At 53.5% G+C, this 17,803-nt stretch overlaps 5 protein-coding genes across 5 annotated transcripts; 1 reads left to right on the top strand and 4 right to left on the bottom strand.

The window, feature by feature from the left end:
• Positions 1-596: 596 nt before the first annotated feature.
• Positions 597-2,831, top strand: Z519_08022 (uncharacterized protein; the record flags this gene model as incomplete). The annotated part of the gene is made up of 1 exon (XM_016765752.1): positions 597-2,831. The coding sequence occupies one exon, from the start codon at positions 597-599 to the stop codon at positions 2,829-2,831; it is 2,235 nt and encodes a 744-aa protein (XP_016617797.1).
• Positions 2,832-3,322: 491 nt separating this feature from the next.
• Z519_08021 (uncharacterized protein) lies at positions 3,323-5,027 on the bottom strand (the record flags this gene model as incomplete). Its single annotated transcript, XM_016765751.1, has 4 exons — positions 3,323-3,660; positions 3,734-4,290; positions 4,443-4,847; positions 4,945-5,027. The coding sequence occupies 4 exons, from the start codon at positions 5,025-5,027 to the stop codon at positions 3,323-3,325; spliced, it is 1,383 nt and encodes a 460-aa protein (XP_016617796.1).
• Positions 5,028-6,022: 995 nt separating this feature from the next.
• On the bottom strand, positions 6,023-7,177 carry Z519_08020 (uncharacterized protein; the record flags this gene model as incomplete). Its single annotated transcript, XM_016765750.1, has 1 exon — positions 6,023-7,177. One exon carries the CDS (start codon positions 7,175-7,177, stop codon positions 6,023-6,025), a length of 1,155 nt encoding a protein of 384 aa, XP_016617795.1.
• A 2,861-nt stretch (positions 7,178-10,038) lies between these two features.
• Positions 10,039-11,397, bottom strand: Z519_08019 (uncharacterized protein; the record flags this gene model as incomplete). Its single annotated transcript, XM_016765749.1, has 1 exon — positions 10,039-11,397. One exon carries the CDS (start codon positions 11,395-11,397, stop codon positions 10,039-10,041), a length of 1,359 nt encoding a protein of 452 aa, XP_016617794.1.
• A 2,819-nt stretch (positions 11,398-14,216) lies between these two features.
• Z519_08018 (uncharacterized protein) lies at positions 14,217-16,786 on the bottom strand (the record flags this gene model as incomplete). Its single annotated transcript, XM_016765748.1, has 2 exons — positions 14,217-16,649; positions 16,709-16,786. The coding sequence occupies 2 exons, from the start codon at positions 16,784-16,786 to the stop codon at positions 14,217-14,219; spliced, it is 2,511 nt and encodes an 836-aa protein (XP_016617793.1).
• Positions 16,787-17,803: the final 1,017 nt, after the last annotated feature.

Below are 17,803 nucleotides of genomic sequence, written 5' to 3'. Positions count from 1 at the left end.
GGATGAGGATGTTCGTGGTCCTGACGATCATGGCAACTGGAAATGTCGATGTGCAAGCGATGTGTCCCGGAACATAGCAGACTGCACTTTGGTTGATAATGCGGTACCGTAGCAGCGGAGTAAATGACCTCCAATGGGCGGTTGGATCCTGATTGGCTGTCAAAGCACCACCTCCCATAGCCTTCATTTTCCCTCGTTCTGCCTCTGCAGATCTCCTCCTCTTCACGTTCAGCGTCCGCAGCGGGCCCCTCGAAAGTAGGTTGGCTCTCACTCCTCTCTCCCCGCTTTGCCCAGTTCCAAAACGTGTCAAGTTCTCCGCTATTTCCCTGATTCTTTCGCTTGGCTATGACTTTTGCGTGGCATGATCAGCATCTCCGCATTCGTTTCTTCACGAGCTTCTCCGTTGATGTCACTGTCGATCGCTTGCCAGAGACCTTTAGCAGCTCGTGTTTTTGGGTCGCTGAGCTCGCCGCTGGCGAATGACTTTCTATAAAAGCCTGTCGTCTTTCTCTCTTCAACACATTTCTCTTTTCTCCTAGATGCGTGGTATTCGCTTCGTATGGGGCAAGGTAAATACACCGCAGACGTTACTCACCATGCTGGCATTTCCTGCACTCTTCCTCGCGTTCTGGCTTCAGTCTTGCTGGGCCCAAAATTCGTGTCCAGCTGTGACCCAGCATTTGACTGATCCTCCGTATGACAACTACTTCTACTCGGACTGTCACAGTGATTCGCAAGTGGTGGTCACCAGTCCACTCCCAGACTCGAACCTGACTATAATCGGTCCTCGACTGATCATTGCTTGGCCCGCTGGCAACAGCGGAATTTGCACCTTCTTCCAGCCTCAGAATGGCCCCAATGGATCGTTGGCCATGGAGCTCGTCAATTCCACTGTAGGATCCCCATTGGGTCCGGTCTACAGAACGTCTCAGGGCTCGGCTGTTCCATTTGTTGGTGTCCAGGGAGTCATCTCGTTTAACACCTCCGCCATCTTGACCATTCCTATTTTGGGTAGTATAAGGACTATTCGAGACTTCACAGAAGGCCCAAGTCTTCTTCGTCCGGTCATTCAGGATGCCATTAAAGTCACAAAGTCGAATGGTACTGGGGCGACCCTCTCGCGACTCTGGCTAGACAATGTCACCACTACCACTTTCACCATGGTGCCGTACGAAAACCAAAGCTCCAATATTACAATCAACCAGCGGAACAAGACCATTAGCTTTGGGGCAGGATTCTATCTGTTCTCCGCAAGCTTCAATTATCCACAACTAACGCAGCTTCCACAAAGCCGAGTTCTGAACGCCGCATCGCAGAGTCTGATCACTCAACAACCGGATCAAACCACATCACTTTCGTTTCTCTCCTACACTGAGAAATTGCTCGCAGGAGCATGGAGGTTTCTCACCTACTTCGGCCGTGATAGCATGATCAGTGCGTTGCTTCTGGAACCAGTGTTGAGCCAAGGTAATGGTTCGGCGACAGAAGCCGTGATTGGGGCGGTTCTCGAACGTCTCAATCGGAGCGACGGATCCGTGTGTCACGAAGAGACCATAGGTGATTATGCAACCTACCTGAACTTGCAGGACAACATCACAAGTACTGCACCAGGTTTTACATACCCCATGATCGATACAGACTACTACCTCCCGGTTCTCATGGCGCAATATTTTAACAGCAGCCCGTCTCGCATCAGTCCTCTCCTGAGCCGGAAGGCCGGTTCAATCGATGTCCAAAATCGCAACCTGACATATCAGGACTTGGCGCTTATTAATGCAGAGAAAATCATGAATGTTACTGCTGCATTCGCTCGGAACCAGACGTTGACCAATCTTATCCACCTCAAGTCTGACCAGATTGTCGGACAATGGCGGGATTCTACCTATGGACTTGGAGGAGGTCGGATTCCCTTTGACGTCAATACAGCTCTGGTACCTGCCGCCCTGCGAGCCATAGGCCAATTAGCACGTACACCAGGTGTCTTCCCGAACAATACAAGTGTCAATACCACCTCATGGCGCACATTGGCCGACTCACGGGCACAAATCTGGGAAGAAAATACACTCCGGTTCTTCGAGACAAACGTCACGGCGTCGACCGCCCGTTCTCGCCTCGGACAGTTCGTGGATTCGGCTACATTCTACAACGGGCCGGCCAACGCTTCGTCGCTACCATCCTCAGGCAACGTCACGACCTATTCGATCGCCTTGAATGGCTACGACAATTTGTCGTCGGTAAACGTGCAGCACAGCGACAGCAGCTTCCGCGTGTTCTTCGTGAACTCCTCATCTTCCACCCCCGAAGCAGAAGCGCAGGAAACACGGTTCATCAACGCCACAGCAAACAGTTTGATCCGACCGTTCCCAGCAGGGCTGATGACACCACAGAGCATGATTGTAGCGAATCCAGCACTTTCAGGCTCGGAGGTACTGATTGCAAACTTCACCAACGCTGCTTACCACGGGTGCGTCATATGGTCATTTCAACTCTCTATGATGGCGAAGGGCCTGGAAAGACAGCTTGCGAGGTGCAACACCAGCACCTCTACGAATTCGACCTCCGCTGCGCCAGCCTGGTGCAGCGTATCCTCGGTGTACAACAACGTCATCCGCGCATACAATGTGCTCTGGGATAGCATTGAAGCCAACTCTGCGCAGCTACAGGGCGAAGTGTGGAGCTGGACGTTCAACAACAGTACGGGCAGCTTCGTCACGACACCGCTGGGTGTGTTGCCACCTCCGCCAGGAGTCGGTGCCGGAACGGAAAGCGACATTCGACAACTCTGGAGTTTGACCTTTTTGGCCGTGAAGAGAAATGAGAATTTGCGATAAGTGATGACGACGAGGATTAGGGATCATCATGGGCTGGAAGAGCCGAGCATGATCCGTGGTGGAGGTGAAAGGATGTCAAGATCAGCTACCCAAAGGCTTCGTGTACCTCCTGTTAGTCAGTAGTAATGTGGACTTGGGGGTTTTTGCAAGCTAAACGAAAATCTAACCAAGATGCGGTCGGGAAATTCTCGCGGCATCAAGGCCATGCTTCCATCTCGTTTTATTGCCCAGACTAGGTCGCCGATGGGAAAGTCTTCAGGCAACAGTCTTCCCGTGCCCGATTGCTGTTGAGGGAATCCCTTGACTCGACGTACGCATCAGCCACTCCGGATCTGCTCAAGCTGTCCAAAGCAAGAACCAAGAAAGTAAAGCTATGTTTGTGACAATTGCCTCTTTGTGGTTTCGATCAGAATGGCAGGACGTCCTAGAGGATACGGGACTTGGGGGTGAGGGAAAGACACACAATGGACTGCAGCCTTTCCTTTCCAAAATCACAATCTAGCCTGCAACTTCTCGACCGTCTCGCCCAGAGCATATTCACATTTTGCCTTCTTGCTCCTAACCTTCTCGAAGTCGCCCAAGTTGACCCCTCTGGCCTCGACGGCGGGGTTATAGCCGAGGCCGCTCATTTGGGCGATCTGGGCATCGCTCTCCTGGATGTCGGTGTTCTTCCGCCCGTCGGCGCGCTTGTACACGGTGACCACCACGGCGCCGCCGAGGCCCAGGTTGTGCTGCAAGGCGACGTCGATGTCCTTGACTAGACGGCCGTTGTTCGCCCAGCCGCGCAACTGCCACGCGAGCTCGGCGCATTGGGCGAGGCCGGTCGCTCCTGGTTGAAATCGTGTAAGCCCATCTATACGGGAAGAAAGTGGAGACGAGGAAGGGTGTGGGATGTAGCTTACCTAGCGGATGGCCCTTTGAAATTAGTCCTCCAGAGGGATTGATAATTGGCCCTTTGCCGCCGTACGTGATATCCCCGTTCCTCACCATATGATGTGCCTTTCCTTGATCACAGAACCCCAGGCCCTCCAGCAGAATCAGTTCGTTGGCGGAGAAGCAGTCGTGCAATTCACACACTTTGATGTCTCGGGCGGACACACCTGCTTCCTCCAGCGCAGCTTTGGCCGCGCGTTTAGTCATGTCGTAGCCCACAAGGTCCATGGCCGAGCGCGAGAACAGGGTGGGAGAATCCGTCATAAGAGCTTGTCCGGCCATTAGGATAGCGTGAGACTTGAGTTCAGGTCGCGAGTCGAGGAAGCGCTGAGAAACGATAACGGCAGCCCCGGCGCCGTCCGACGTAGGCGAGCATTGGAGTTTCGTCAGCGGATAGTGGATCATGGGCGACTTTTCGATCTCCTCGAGGGTGTAGACGGTGTTGAATTGGGCATAGGGATTCCGCGAAGAGTGCTCGTGCGAGATGCGGGCGATTTCAGCAAAGTCGCGGGCTGAGGCACCGTATCTGGGCGGCAGTCACGGGATATTAGTGAGCAATCAACCAGATGAAGGGGAAAAGGGGGTGTCGGCCTTGTGGCTTTTGTGTGAGAGGAAGAAGTGGCCATTGCTGAAATTGGTCCCGGCCACCAATGACGAGGCCGACGAGTTTGGACTCACTTCTCCATGTACTCCCTTCCAGCGTTGGCGAAGAACTGCGCATTTCTTGGAGTGTCATGCTTTCCCCTCGTCTCCTCCATCAACCTGGTCTCCAGGCCCATGGGACTCGGTCTATCATCCCAGATACCTTTAATGGGACCGGGCTTCATGGTCTCAAACCCAATCACCATTACGACGTCCACGATGCCACCTCGGACCAGCGTCCGCGCCAGTTGCAAGCCGGTAGATCCCGTTGCACATGCATTGTTAGTGTTGTATATGGGGATGTTGGTCATGCCGAACTGATAGAAGATGCGCTGGCCAGAAGTGGTGTCGCCATAGCAGTAGCACGCCACTCCGGTCTGCACATCGTCATATGTGATGTGGGCGTCGAGCAGAGCTTTGGTGCCAGCTTCAAAGCCTAACCTAGCCGTTGGTCAGTAAGGGGGAAAGCTGTTCTTTAGAGAGCAGAGGCTTTAAAATCCCTTCTTCCCTTGGACGAAGCCGTTTTCATGAAACTTACTCGGGATAGGCGCGTAGCCCTCGGGGCTTAATAAATTGCGTGAGACCTACGCCGAGCACATAGGCGTTCTGTTGGAAGGACATGGTGGGCGTCTTGGTGTGTCTAGATACGAAGATGAGAGATTTGACAGCCTTGAGCAGAAACAGCGGTTAGAGGTGAGCCTGATATATCTCACACGCCGAAACAATTCGTGATTACTATGCATGGAGTACGGAGCAGTGGGGAGCCCCACGGGAGGAAGTTGGGAACACGTTCGGTAAAGACATTCACATCCCAGTATACAACAATTGGTCCCCCCCTCATCTCGACTTACCGAGGCTTAACTGGTTGCATTACATCCACCATACCCAGACACGCCGACGCCGAGCAGTGCTATGCCGCTCGCCGAGATGGCGGTTGACAAGCTTCTAGCACTGCATAAACTCGGTTCTAATTGTACAGAGCAATACAGGGATATCTCCGGACAAGCAAAGCAAAAAACAAAATGCGCCAAACTTTTAGTTGGACATTTTCGGGCCCAGGCATAGGAGCAAGCTTCATTAGCCCAAAAGTAGTGGTAAAAGCATCAGGGGGAATAATAAGACGTAGCCCCGATCTCCTGGTAGATCGATAAAGAAACCGTAAATCCGTATGTCGTGACATCCTGTGAACATGGCTCTTGCCCAGTACCCGATAACTGAGAGCTCAAAAACACATGACGCCGAACACATGCTCCGGATTAAAGGTAAGAAATCTGTTGGTCGTAACCAGATGTATCCTCAATCAAGGAATTCGTCGTCTCGTGGCTTGTCTTCTCATGACCTCTTGCATTCTCCTGAAGTCATGCGAGCATAATGAAAGTGCCTCTCCCGTGCTGGTAACGGGGTACCATTGTAAGGGTGCTGATATGCTCGCTCCGTCTAGAAATCCACAGCAAGCGCATCGGCGATCCATGGGAGGATTATCTAGGATCTTGGAACAAGGTTTGAGTAAGGTGGAACATGCATCATCGAGCTGAAGGGAAGTAGGTTGGACCCCTTGTGAGCGCAGCCAGTATTGCGACTACCTTGATGGCCTCGCTCGCATGGTCGATAGGTTGTCAACTGCCCACGTGAGAACCGGTGGAGAACAAAGACCGGCCGGAGTTTGAAATCGTCTGGCTTGGCAGTATTCCCAAAAATGGCTGTACACCATCGAAAAAATACCAGCTGGGGCTGTGGGAGGCTGTATCAACATCATATTGAAATACAGACGGCGACATGTCCGTGCCGAGAGGCCGTTTCTGGGAATGCTTGATTTGCGGGCCGGTACCGGATTCAATTGTCAGCGAATGGACAGCGTGCGAGGTTGGGGCAGGCGGAGGGACGATCTCCGGTATTGGAGAGGGTGGAATAGACGTGTACGGCATCGAGGTCGAAAGCGCTGGTTGAGGAGTTGTCGGCGGTGCACCCCCCTTCGCCTTTATGGGTCTAACGTGTCCTCCAAGCTCGACGGCACTTGGTTGTCCTCGACTTGATATCTTATCAAGGGCCATGATAGGGTTGTGCAGAGCAATCTCGGCGTGACACCGATGCATGTGGTTCTCATAATGTCCTTGTCGGGAATAGCTTTTCGTGCAATTCTGCGATAGGCAGTAGAAACGATAGCCAGCCGGTGCAGTCCGACCATCGCTCACCGCAGAAGAATGGTCCTCTGTAGAGGTCGGGCTGCCTCCAGCGCAACGTGAGCGTGCACCACGAGCCGGATGTTGTGATACAAATCCCGAATGGCTCTGCCGGACACGAGAAGGAGAGTAGAATGGTCCCTCCCTAGGTCTGGTGAAGGTAGTTGGGATAATTGGAGCGTGACCAGATGCTTGAGAACTCGTCCAAGAAGATCCTGACAGACGCCGGGTACTGACTTGCATTAGAACGTCCTGCCTCCTGGTGTTCCAGCTTTTGTCCGTCCTAATCTGCACAATGAAGTCGAAAATTTCTTGCGGAGGGGTGTCGAATACATTCGCAAAGTGTGTTCGGAATAGGGCAGACCGTGACAGCTCCTGACGTATGTCTCTCAGCGTCCGCCACTCATTGTCACTGGCTTCGAGTATGGTACGGATGATAGGTGAAAAAAGGACGAAATCCGGATGACCGATCAGCTTGTCAATTTTGGACGAGATGAGGTCAGTCAGCACCGTGTCGGAGAGTCCTGGGGGAAGAGGAGAGTTGGGTGGCTGCAGTTGCCATGGCCAATTGACGTGAGAATTGTTGGCCATGGTCGTTGGTCCCAGGCAATGAGAGGGCAGAAGGCGACGGAGCGGGCTCAATAGGGAGGAAGAGGAGGTACGGCGTAATCGCCTGCGGTCCGAAATCGACCTGTCGTGGTGCAGGAAGCGTAATGAGAAGCGGGCTGCGAAAGAACGGCCGGGGTGGTCCCCGTGAGGGAACGCCTTCGATCCAAAGTCGTAGCTAGGGGGAGGCAGCAGCAAGGGCAATCGAAGATGGATATTACCAACAGAGATTAAAGACAGCTAGGGCAGGAAGCACAACAGAGGAGATTGTGGTTATTAGACTGAATATCGATTGGACCCGGTGGGTGAACAAGGAGCAGGAGCAGAGGGCGGGCAGAGAGGCACAGATTCGCAACGCAGTGATATATGGGTGAGAACGCAGGTACAGGAAGGATGGCCAGTGCCAGGCAGCGGCGAGAAGGGGAGACGTGCATTGTATATGGCACAGGGCGGGCGAAACCAAGTAGACAAGGCAGATACGGGTATCATCATCAATGAGAGTGGACTGCACAGAGAGCGTTATGGTGCGAGCATCAAAAGAAGAGGAAAGGAAAACAGGTCAAGGTGAGAATCCAAAGTGTCATTGTTTCAACTCGCTTTGGTAAAGACTGTCGAACCTAAAGTGTGCCCCCCCTGCACCCCCAACCCGACATGGGTGTGCCATGGCACCAACATGGGCATGCCCATGATCCCTACAAGTAGACATCAAGCGACAGCGCCCAACCCGGGGCTGGTCAGCACCCCCCCACCCAGTCATGGCCATGGGGCTCCGGGTGGGCTCTAGGGGATCCAATTGGGGGCGTTAGTGGTGTGTCTAGCTGTTGATTCGTGGCTCCCACCAAGCCCAGGCCATGTATCCCCTGCAAGCTGCGGCCTGCGCCTCCATCGGCCATCTGGCGCTCTCGCCTCAACCCTCTCTGCCCACCAGATGCGCTCAATCCATCTTCCTGCGATTCGAGAGCTTTGATGCCACTCTGTCCTCCCGAATGACACGGCCAATCACTCTCCATCACAACCTCTACCGCACCCATTCCCGCCTAGGTAAGCAGCGTTCCTGGTGCTTCAGGTGGACCTTTCTTTTAGGTGCTCTGCTCCCGTTGCGCAGAAGCAGATGTGGGCATGAACCTCCCGTACCTCTGACCCGTATGTATATCCCAACAGTTGACGAAACACACACATACCGACTTAGGCGCTACCGAGTACTATTCGCACGGAACCTGGTGCATCACACGGAACCTGCAACTGGTGGCTGGCGCTCCAAGCTGGATGCACTGATACCCACTCCGTACCTACTCCGTGCCTCACGTACCTACGAGGCACAAAATGGCGTCTGCCAACCCGTTAGTCGTTGTAGCAAGAACACCAGTGCTAGGTATGTCATCGCCACCCCGGTTTGCACGAGTGTATTGACATTTGACGCCGCGAAGGTTCCTTTGAGAAGATGCGCCCAATATGCGCCCCTTCTAGGTAGCACCAGCATAGCTACGGGTTGCCACTGCGTCCGAGATAACCAAAGCATACGGGAGTATGTACCTCATACACGTAACAATCGTTGCCGTTGAGGCTCGCAACCTGCAAGTCTGGAATCGTGGTGTAGGCGAACCCCCTGACGACCAGATTTATCGTCATCGCTCGTGCTACCAAGGCCCACCTCACAAATGCGCAGCTCGGCAAGGGCTGATGCATGATCAGTGCCGCAAACACATTCGAGGTCAGCACCACCAGGACTCAACAGGCTTTGTTGGTGCTTGGGGACCTGCATTCAAGCTCCAGGGACTGGCAAACTGCGCCGTTCAGTCTGGACCGCTGCAGCGCAACTGTCGCGCAGCCTCTCCACCATGCAGGTCTGCCACCCGCAGCGAAAGGCGATTGCTCGGCCCAGGAGCTTGTCGCCCATCCCTGCCGTTTAAAGGGCACCGCGGGTGAGAATCTCCAGCTGCTTTTTGGTCTGGGCCGCGACCTCAAATCCCGCTCACATCCGCGATTCCAATCACTCACTGCCACGCTTCCCTGGTCCAATTTCGCTTATAATGGAGATCCGAATAAGTTTCCCACCCTTCCCAGCTGAGGGCACCTTGTCCCTCGACATCATTATTTCTCCTTGTCCCCAGATTATTCTTAGACTTCGGAGGCGCGGTCACAAGGTGAGCTAGTTCAGAGACTAGCTCCAACAGGTGTGTTTCAGGTTTCGTCTCTCCTCTATATCATCAAATCGAAGCGGAGGAATTTTTGATGGCATCATCAGTTTGCCTTCCATCAACGACTTTTTCCCACCGCCACTTTGGGCGACTGCAAGCAAAGTTCCATGCCCTCTGGTCATCATCCATCTCTGTCGACAAGGGCTATTGGGCGACTGATGCCGGCCTCAGACGAGGAACTGCATCTCGCCTCCGCAAGTCGACCCTTCAACAAAGGTCGACTTCCTTTGCATACGGAGTACGTTCCCGCAATCCCGAGCTGTTCGACCACATCATGCCGGCCCAGCGGCAACCCAGACTCTCCCCCCAGGCACTCGGCGATTTGAAATCCCCTGGCGAGATCCAACCCGCCATTCTAACATATTTGTTGCCGAACCAGCCTCTTGCGATATGGTCATGGCGGTACAACCACTCATTAACATGGAAATGCTACAGCGCCTGTAAGTGCTACAGGTCCCCACCGACTTCGTGTGCTTTGCCCCCATGCCGGCAATGCGAGTTTTGTAAAGAATATTCAATTAAGTGGAGGAACGTGGGCTAAAAGGGCCTACGTCTAGCTGGTATCTTTTACTTGCAGCATGTGCATCTTGATCTACAACCTCGCGGCAAGCATTCACCTTTTTCTGAATGCACTGCTGTCTATCCAAGCTAACCTCTTCTCCGTGTGTCCCACTCCTGTTCATTCATGATTTGAAGTTGGCTAAACTCAATATCCTCTCTGGGAGATGATCGAGGCATGTCATTGAGTCCTTGTGACATAGCATGATGCTGTGCTTGATAATTAGCCGGAACAAATCTGAAGGCCTCCAAAAGAGAACCGCACGCTATCCCGCCGGTTACAGGCGCTCCTGGAGCGCCTTGACTGAACATCCCTTGGCTCATGCTGGTTTGGAATTCATCTTGTTCAGCAGGGAAAATGATGTCGCCGATATCTCTCACATCCTCGTCGTCAGCGGTCGCCGCCCCGTCTTCATTGGTGCCGGACTCCTCGGACAATCGTCGCCGAGTCAAAGGTGAGTCGCTCGCATTTGTAACCGCGGAAGACGTGGTGTCGCCCTGATTGCTCAGCTGGGGCGATGAATCTGGCACCAGAAAATCTGCTGGATGCTGGTTGCGATACTCAGATTCCGCATGACAATTGCGCATATGGTTGCTGAAGTTCCCAGCATTCCGAAAAGCGTCATGCCTGCAATTCGTATAAGGGCATTTGTACCTCTCTCCTTTCGGTGCTCTTCCTTTCTTCCTCGGGTTGGAAGAAGTTTGGAATCTTCTCCTGCCATTCGCCGTAAAAACAGGTGTTGTGCATCTTGTTTGGCCGACTGGGCCCGGAACTGGACTGGAGATTTGGCCCACAAGAGGACTGCTTTCCTCAGGCGGACGAGGAACCGACCAACTACATGAACCGCTGAATGCTCGTCCTTCGTACGCGGATGGTGCCAAATGGTTCGGAAACTGATTTTTTGGCGTCGGAATTGAGGAGATGATGTCGATATAGTCATAGCGTGAATGCTCGAAATCATGATGGTCTCTTAACTCGTTGATCAGGCGCCACAAGTCAGGGGGGAGTCTGCCGTACTTCTGGGAGAGGCAGCGGGTAAGGAGGTGGTGAGCAGTTGAGTACTCTCGCGGTTTGTACAACTCAGCCCACAGTCCGGATGTCAGGCGGAGGTAGCTGCATACTGTGTCTCGAAAGGCTGCAATGTCGGGTCGACTGAGAATTGCGGCCATGAGAGTGTTTGACGTTTCGTGATGTGAGAGGGATGTTTGCGAATCGTCACTTAAAAAACTGACCGGGGTTTGTTCGAGGTGCTGTGACCAGGTTGGTTGCCGGAATGCATGTGCTGGATCCATCGGGGTGGCGATCGCACCATGCGAATGAAGTCCTAGTTGGTCAGGATATCGGATTTCCAGCTCCGAAGTTGAACTGTGGATCACCCGCCCGACGGGCGGAGCCAGCGACTGATGGTCTGCATGGGGCGTCGAAAAAGGAAACCCGAATTGGTCCATGATCACCAGTGGCACGAGATTACAACCAATCAGTCAGCGCGCCAAGGAGAGAATCGCACTGCCAGGAAGGACGAAAAGGAAGCCCGACCAGCGGCCTGGAACGAATTGATACACCAAAGGCAAGGAAGGTCAACGAGGACGAGGTGGAACGAGAGACTGTGAAGAGAAGAAGGGGAGCGGGTGCATGTCTGGGAGGTTAAATGAAAGTGACCGGCTGCTGGATCTGTGCAACACAGGATGTTGAAGGAAACGAACCATTCTTTGCGGAGCGAGGTGAGTTGATATTGACTCGAGCCTGGGGCAACCCGTAGATGTAGACTTGATGCCAGGCCAGCATCATGCCCATGTCACCAACCCCGATCTAGCACGTCCAAGCCACTGGTGTGGCTTCCCAGGCCCGATTTGGGAAGTGGTGGGATAAAAGTCGTGGGATTATGCGGCTCTGGACCTCTTGGGCCTCCTAACAAATCGTAAATGTGGCGCCATGGTCATTTCCTGTGGACAGCGACAAAAGGCCTTGCAATAGGCCCCGTATTGCACAGCCTCGAGGGCCGTGAGGCTTCGGGCCTCGCGACTGGATGCTGTGGCAGACATTGACTCCACAACTTGATGAAATGCCGAGGTCCAAAAGTCAAAATCAACCCCCTGTGCGCCAAGCTGACAATAAAGGATAAGCTCTTCTGTGCAGGCCAATCGCAGGCACGGCGCCACACCCCGCTTCCTCTGTGGCTGAAGCCTTATGCCAACTCATGAATGGGCAAGGAGATGCGAGGTACTCCGTACAAGTAGAGAACCCTCTACATCATTTCACCTCAACCAAAGTGAGCAAAAGACCTGCGAGAAGAACACGCCTCACTTGTTGTTAGCGAGACGCTCGAATCAATGGGGAAACCGCAACCAGATGCGAGAACAAGCGAAAAGGCTCTGTGTGGCTTGTCCGCCGGTGTCAAGGCCACCGAGCAGAACAAGGTGGCTGTGCTGCCAGTCTGACCAATTGATCCACTTCGTGCCATCGACTCAACGGCCCGGAATGACCGTGAAAATGCAAGTCCACGACGCCAATGGCACCGCATCATTTGACGCCAATTTTCCGACATCAATGCAGCCGTGGAAAAGGATTGGACCATCTATCTCAAAACCCGCCTAAAGGGAACTTTCAGGCCCCCCCAACCCAACAAACTCCTTGCAGGGTGCTGTACATACATACAGCCTGATCGCGCTCTTGTTCGCGAACCAGACCACTTAATTAACTCACCGACAGCGGCATTTATCTTTCCCGAGAAGGGCCCCGGTGAACTGGTACCTCGGATCTGCTTTCGTGCATGGAATCTTTGTAGGTTTCGGCGGACCCTGTCTTGCTGGCGGGGAGACTATGATTCCGGGAAGCCGGACATTGTTCCAGAAGGAGGAACCCCCCTTCACGATTGCTGCTGGGTGCGCAGAGGACCCAGGTACACGTTCGCTTGTGTTTGCCCTCCGGGAGGGGGGGCTTTTGTGACAAGAACTCTCCCCCGTGCAACGGATATGTACCATAATCAAGCACCACGTCGGCTGATTACTGTGTGCGTATGGTGTACGCACCTCGCGCCTACACAAGCCGATTACGCAATTCCTCGGGCGCTTTGAAAGGATCCATGAGGAACAATGCTGGGACCTGCGTGCATGCATTGGTGTGCACTATCCCTGTTGGACTTTTGTTGCATGGTTCTCGATCTATGCATGTAGGCCACTGCGTGCGCAATATTCGGTTGATCGTCTGCAGCACGTTCCTCGTTCAACTTCTTTCACTTTACGTGGCATTGCATTGCATTACATATCGATTCTCATTATAGGTCTTCAACATTCCAAACCGCACCAGACATTGCATCATACACGATTCGAGCCTCATCCCAAAGGCTCATAGGTCGCAGACCCAAGGCTCACGGCTTGAGGTGTACCTCGTAAGGCTCCCAAAAGTGCGACTTTCGGCTGGCCTTTCCGTTTCCTTTTTGCTTTCCCACCCTCCCTCGACTCATCTTCAAGCCGCCACCATTTCCCTTGCGCTCGTACCGTTGCCCCATACATCAAGAATCCTAAATATATGCGCCCTCCACCGCTTCTATACATATTCCCTGTCGTGCTTGATGGACGCGACGCAGTGCTTGGCGTTGCCTTACATGATGGAGTGCCCCCGATATAGATATTTTCCCGGCCGCCTATTTGCTGGGGCGAAGACTTAGGCTGTCGACTTGGCTTTGAGCCAGGCATCATCGAGACCGTGATGGTGAGCCTGGTTCTCAACCCCTCCGAGAGGAGACGGTGTGGCCGTTTCAATGCAATGTTCCGAAAACCTTAAATTAGGCTCTTGGCAGGCAAGACGTAAGGCGCATCGCGTTTAAACGTCGATCTGCTCTCTGGGGGTGTGAGTGTGGGTGTCAATCGGGGTGAGTGTGTCTGCCTTGGAGCCTGGGTTTCAATTCGTGTCCCTGGGAGCAAAAGTTGCCGAATGCCAAGATGGACGATGGTTAGCTAGAATAGCAATGGGGGCCGTTCGGTACCAATCTCCTGGAGTGATCTCGTAGATCCCTTGGTGTCGAATAATTAATAATAGTGTTCAGAGGGAAAAAGGACCAGTTTGGACCATTCCTCTTGGCTTGAGATCTTATGTTCGGCTAATGGACAGGGTCGACGTAAACCAATTGGCCCTGGAGTAATGCCGGCGGGCGGAAGATGAATGCCTGTTGCTTCCTTGTACCAGTGCGTTTCGTGTCCCTCTTCCTTTTCCGGCCCGTTGAAGGCTGCGAGCCCGATATTATGTCGAGCGGCGTGGAAATCATGCTTTACGGCAATTGCGCCGTATAAAACGTCGTCGCATCACTAACCATTCCACTTACGTCTGGCAGCTGGCCTTTACTTCGCTCACTCTCCAGGATCGCCATGAGTTCCATTTGTTGCTGGGAACTGAGGCTCTGCATCGCATAATTACCCGCATTGCCTACTCTGGTAGCTGCACCATGATTACTGCCTGGTACCGCTCCCGTCCCCGTAGAACTAGGAGGCCCTTGCGGACCCGGTGGAGGGAAGTATTGTCCCATATACCGACTATACTCTTGACCGAAAGAGGCGAGGTATGGAAGCTCATCGTAGTTCATATTGGGAGAGCCGGTTATGCCGGGGATCACCCCTGGGATTAGAGGTGCAGCTGTCCAGGGACCACCCGCATCCGTGGTGGCGCCGGTGGTCGCTGGGAAGGAATGTGGGTCGAAGCAAGGAAGACTGTAATGCATGGATGCAGCATCGATGCGGGGAAGGCATGGATGTGCGGTCACGGGGATATACTGTTGTTGCGGGTTGGCCAGGGGTTGTGTTGATGTAGGGAGCATCTCCGGTTGAGGATGGAACTGGTGTTGCGTCGAATGATCGATGTAGCCGGCCGCTGCGTTCTTGAAGCTGTGATTGTTTGGTGCACCGTGTACGCTGTGAATAGATTGCGGGGATTGGGCTCCATAGATCGAGGTATTTGTTGTACTTGCTGGACTGTTCGCAAACTGAGACGCAGCGGACGAACTCAAATCCTGGGTCGCCGTGGAGGAGACATAGTCTGATTGCGACGCGGGTGATTCCTTGCTATCGGCTTCGTAGGCCTTGAGACAGCCAAAGACGAGATTTTCATAGAGTTGTTGAGCGGAACGCACTCCCGGCCAGCGGTCGGCGCAGAGGTCGATCGCACTGAGTGCGTCTCGGATGTGCATCTGCACCTCTTCCAGGGGATGCTGTTGACGAATACCAGGATAGGATAGGCACCAGAGCACTGTATTGAGAGCCATGAAGATGGCCTGGGTGAAGATCCAGGTGATGTCGATCAAGTGCCCTTCCACTTGGCGTTTCTGGAGCTGGATGTTAAAGGTGGCTGCAGAGTAGCATTGCTGAGCTGCGTAGAGGGATGGGCTGGGAATTTGAGGTGAAGGTCGATACATAAATACTATCATTGTGTTTTTCCGGCCAATAAACCAGGCTTCGCTCAACCCAGATCCCTCGTCGTTCTTCGGACAATCACTAACCCAGTTGTTGATCTTGGTTAGCATCTGGTGAAACCACGGGTCTTGATCGTGCATCGGTGCTTCGCGCTTCTTGAGATACAGGGTTCGCCTGATCTCGGCCTGGAGCAACCTCATCTTGAAGAAATGTATTGAGATACATTTCTTCATGATCGCATGGTGACCCGGTAACAGTCCGTCCGCACTGATATATTTATCGTCGCAAAGCTCGAAAAAATTGACGTTGATGTTGTCCACAGTCACGCCAAAGGCGCTCGGTCTTCCGAGACTGTGCGCGAGACCGTACTCCATGGAGGTTATGATCCAAAACAATCGCCGTCGCATGTCCACTTCCAGAGCATTGGGCCGGGCGCCAGAAGGCGGTCGATGAATCGTCTCTTCTTCACACAAGCCCAGCTCTTGACATAGCCTTGCTGCAATCCCAACCACCCAGTATGCTGCTGTTCGAGTTGGTGTGAGCAGTGAATATTGGGCGATGAGCGCGAAGCACTGAAGCGTTGACACATCCATCTTCTGAACAGCGCTCGATAAAAAAGGTAGGGCAGCCAGATAATAGCTGTCGGCGAGTCCAGCGTATCGCGGGTCCAGCTTCTGCATGCTAATTGCAACAACAAGACGGACCTGAAAATTGAGAGTAGGATCGGTTGAACCGTCATACACAGCCTGGAGCTCTTTGCGGAAAGAAGGTTCGTGAAGAAGTGGGAGCATGTATTGGGCTTTAACCATGTAAATCTCGACTAGGCGATCCATGAGATCACGATTTGGGAGTTCGGGAGCAGCGACTGAACTGATGAGAGGATACACTTTCGACGTAGGCTTGCTGCTCTCCTCGTCGAACTTGTCTTTGATCTCTTGAGCAGCATGCTGTGGTACAACGTCCTTGATTGTCCTCCGGATAGAGTTCTGTTTTGCGAACTCCATAACGAACCGGGTGATGGCAATGCCGCTCGAGGGACCTAGGAACCGGCATTCGTCATTCTCACTGAATTTGACCAAGCCGGCGCCGCGTGCCATAGCCTCGTGGTCGGGCTCATAGTCCTCCTCTTTCTGCAGAGCCTTGAGTTCTTCATTGAGTCGGCGTACAGTTTCCTGCAGAGATGTGATGTATGTTCTCGGAATGGTCCTATTCTTAGTGGAGTCGTAGTATTCGCAGTGCGCATTGCTCCTCTCGCACGGCTCACATCGGGGGAGCGTGGGGTCGCACCGTGTCTTTCTCTGCGACAAGTCAATGACGACTACCCCAAGAAAACTGACGGAACGAAGAGAAGGCTCACTTGTCTACATCGAACACAGGCAGTCACCGTGTGGTGGACCTTATCCCGGGCTCGCGCCGTCTCGGGCGAGTCAGCCATGATCGCATTTTCGCTGGCTGCCATCAATTCAGGAAGCCGACAGCAGAGGTTGACGTCTAGGTTGTTATGATGGTGAGCGTTGTCTGCAATAGAGATCGAGTTCCATTCCTCATCATTCGTGCGTGGCCTGCCAGTGATAAATAAAGCATAGGGAGTTCGCTCATGATCAGACGTTGGACAGTGCGTTAGGTGAGGCCGGCCTCCATTGGATTGCGTTGAGAGTTTGGGCACAGGGTTACCGCCTATCGGAAAACCAGTGAGCCTGTCAGCAATGAGAGGTAGACTTCAGCGCGACAGAGGCTAGTAATAGAGATTCAGGTGCTAAGGCCAGATGTAAAGGTCGACCATAGATGGTGACGAACAAGGTGCCAGCCAACTGTCGAGAGGATTCTGGCTCCTGCGCAGTTCAGACCGAAAGAGTCGACGCTGAGCTGAAAGCACCGAGCTGAGGAGGGCAGGAGACAGCCAAGTAGGGCTGCCATGACGCCTATTCGCCTAGGAGGTGCCCAAGACTTGACGTGTAATGCCTGTGGTTGGGAAGGGCAGGCAGGGGCCGTTAAGGCCTGACGGGGGTCCAGGCGTTCAGGGATCCCTCTCGGCTGAGGTCTACTTGAACTTGGTACTTGTAGGTATCAGCAGTTGGCTGGTGGCCCTTCGGTTGCTGTCCAATTGGGCGGGGAACAGGTGCCAGTGGGGTGCACATGGAAGCCAGTGGGCGCCAGTGGGCGCCAGTGACCTGCAGCAGCATTCAAAAGAGGGGGGAAGGGGGCATGATTGAGGCTAAGTGCCCACAGACCGACCCCTCAGTAGTTCGTACATGACGATGAACCTCGCTGATAATAATCAGAGCGCAGGACAAATTCATTATCATCACCAACCACGACGGACAACGACGGCAACGTCGTCAACTCAGCTTCCGTTGGGCTGGCACCCAGATTGTCGAATCAATCCATGTGCTCATTTGATCTCTGCTGAAAGCCACGCCCTCTGACACTCTTACCAAAGACGCGGTACTGG

The sequence above is a fragment of the Cladophialophora bantiana genome (genome assembly GCF_000835475.1).
Source record: "Cladophialophora bantiana CBS 173.52 unplaced genomic scaffold supercont1.12, whole genome shotgun sequence".
Taxonomy (NCBI): domain Eukaryota; kingdom Fungi; phylum Ascomycota; class Eurotiomycetes; order Chaetothyriales; family Herpotrichiellaceae; genus Cladophialophora; species Cladophialophora bantiana.
The sequence above is the reverse complement of the archived record's forward strand: the minus strand, read 5'-3'. Positions and strand labels throughout refer to the sequence as shown.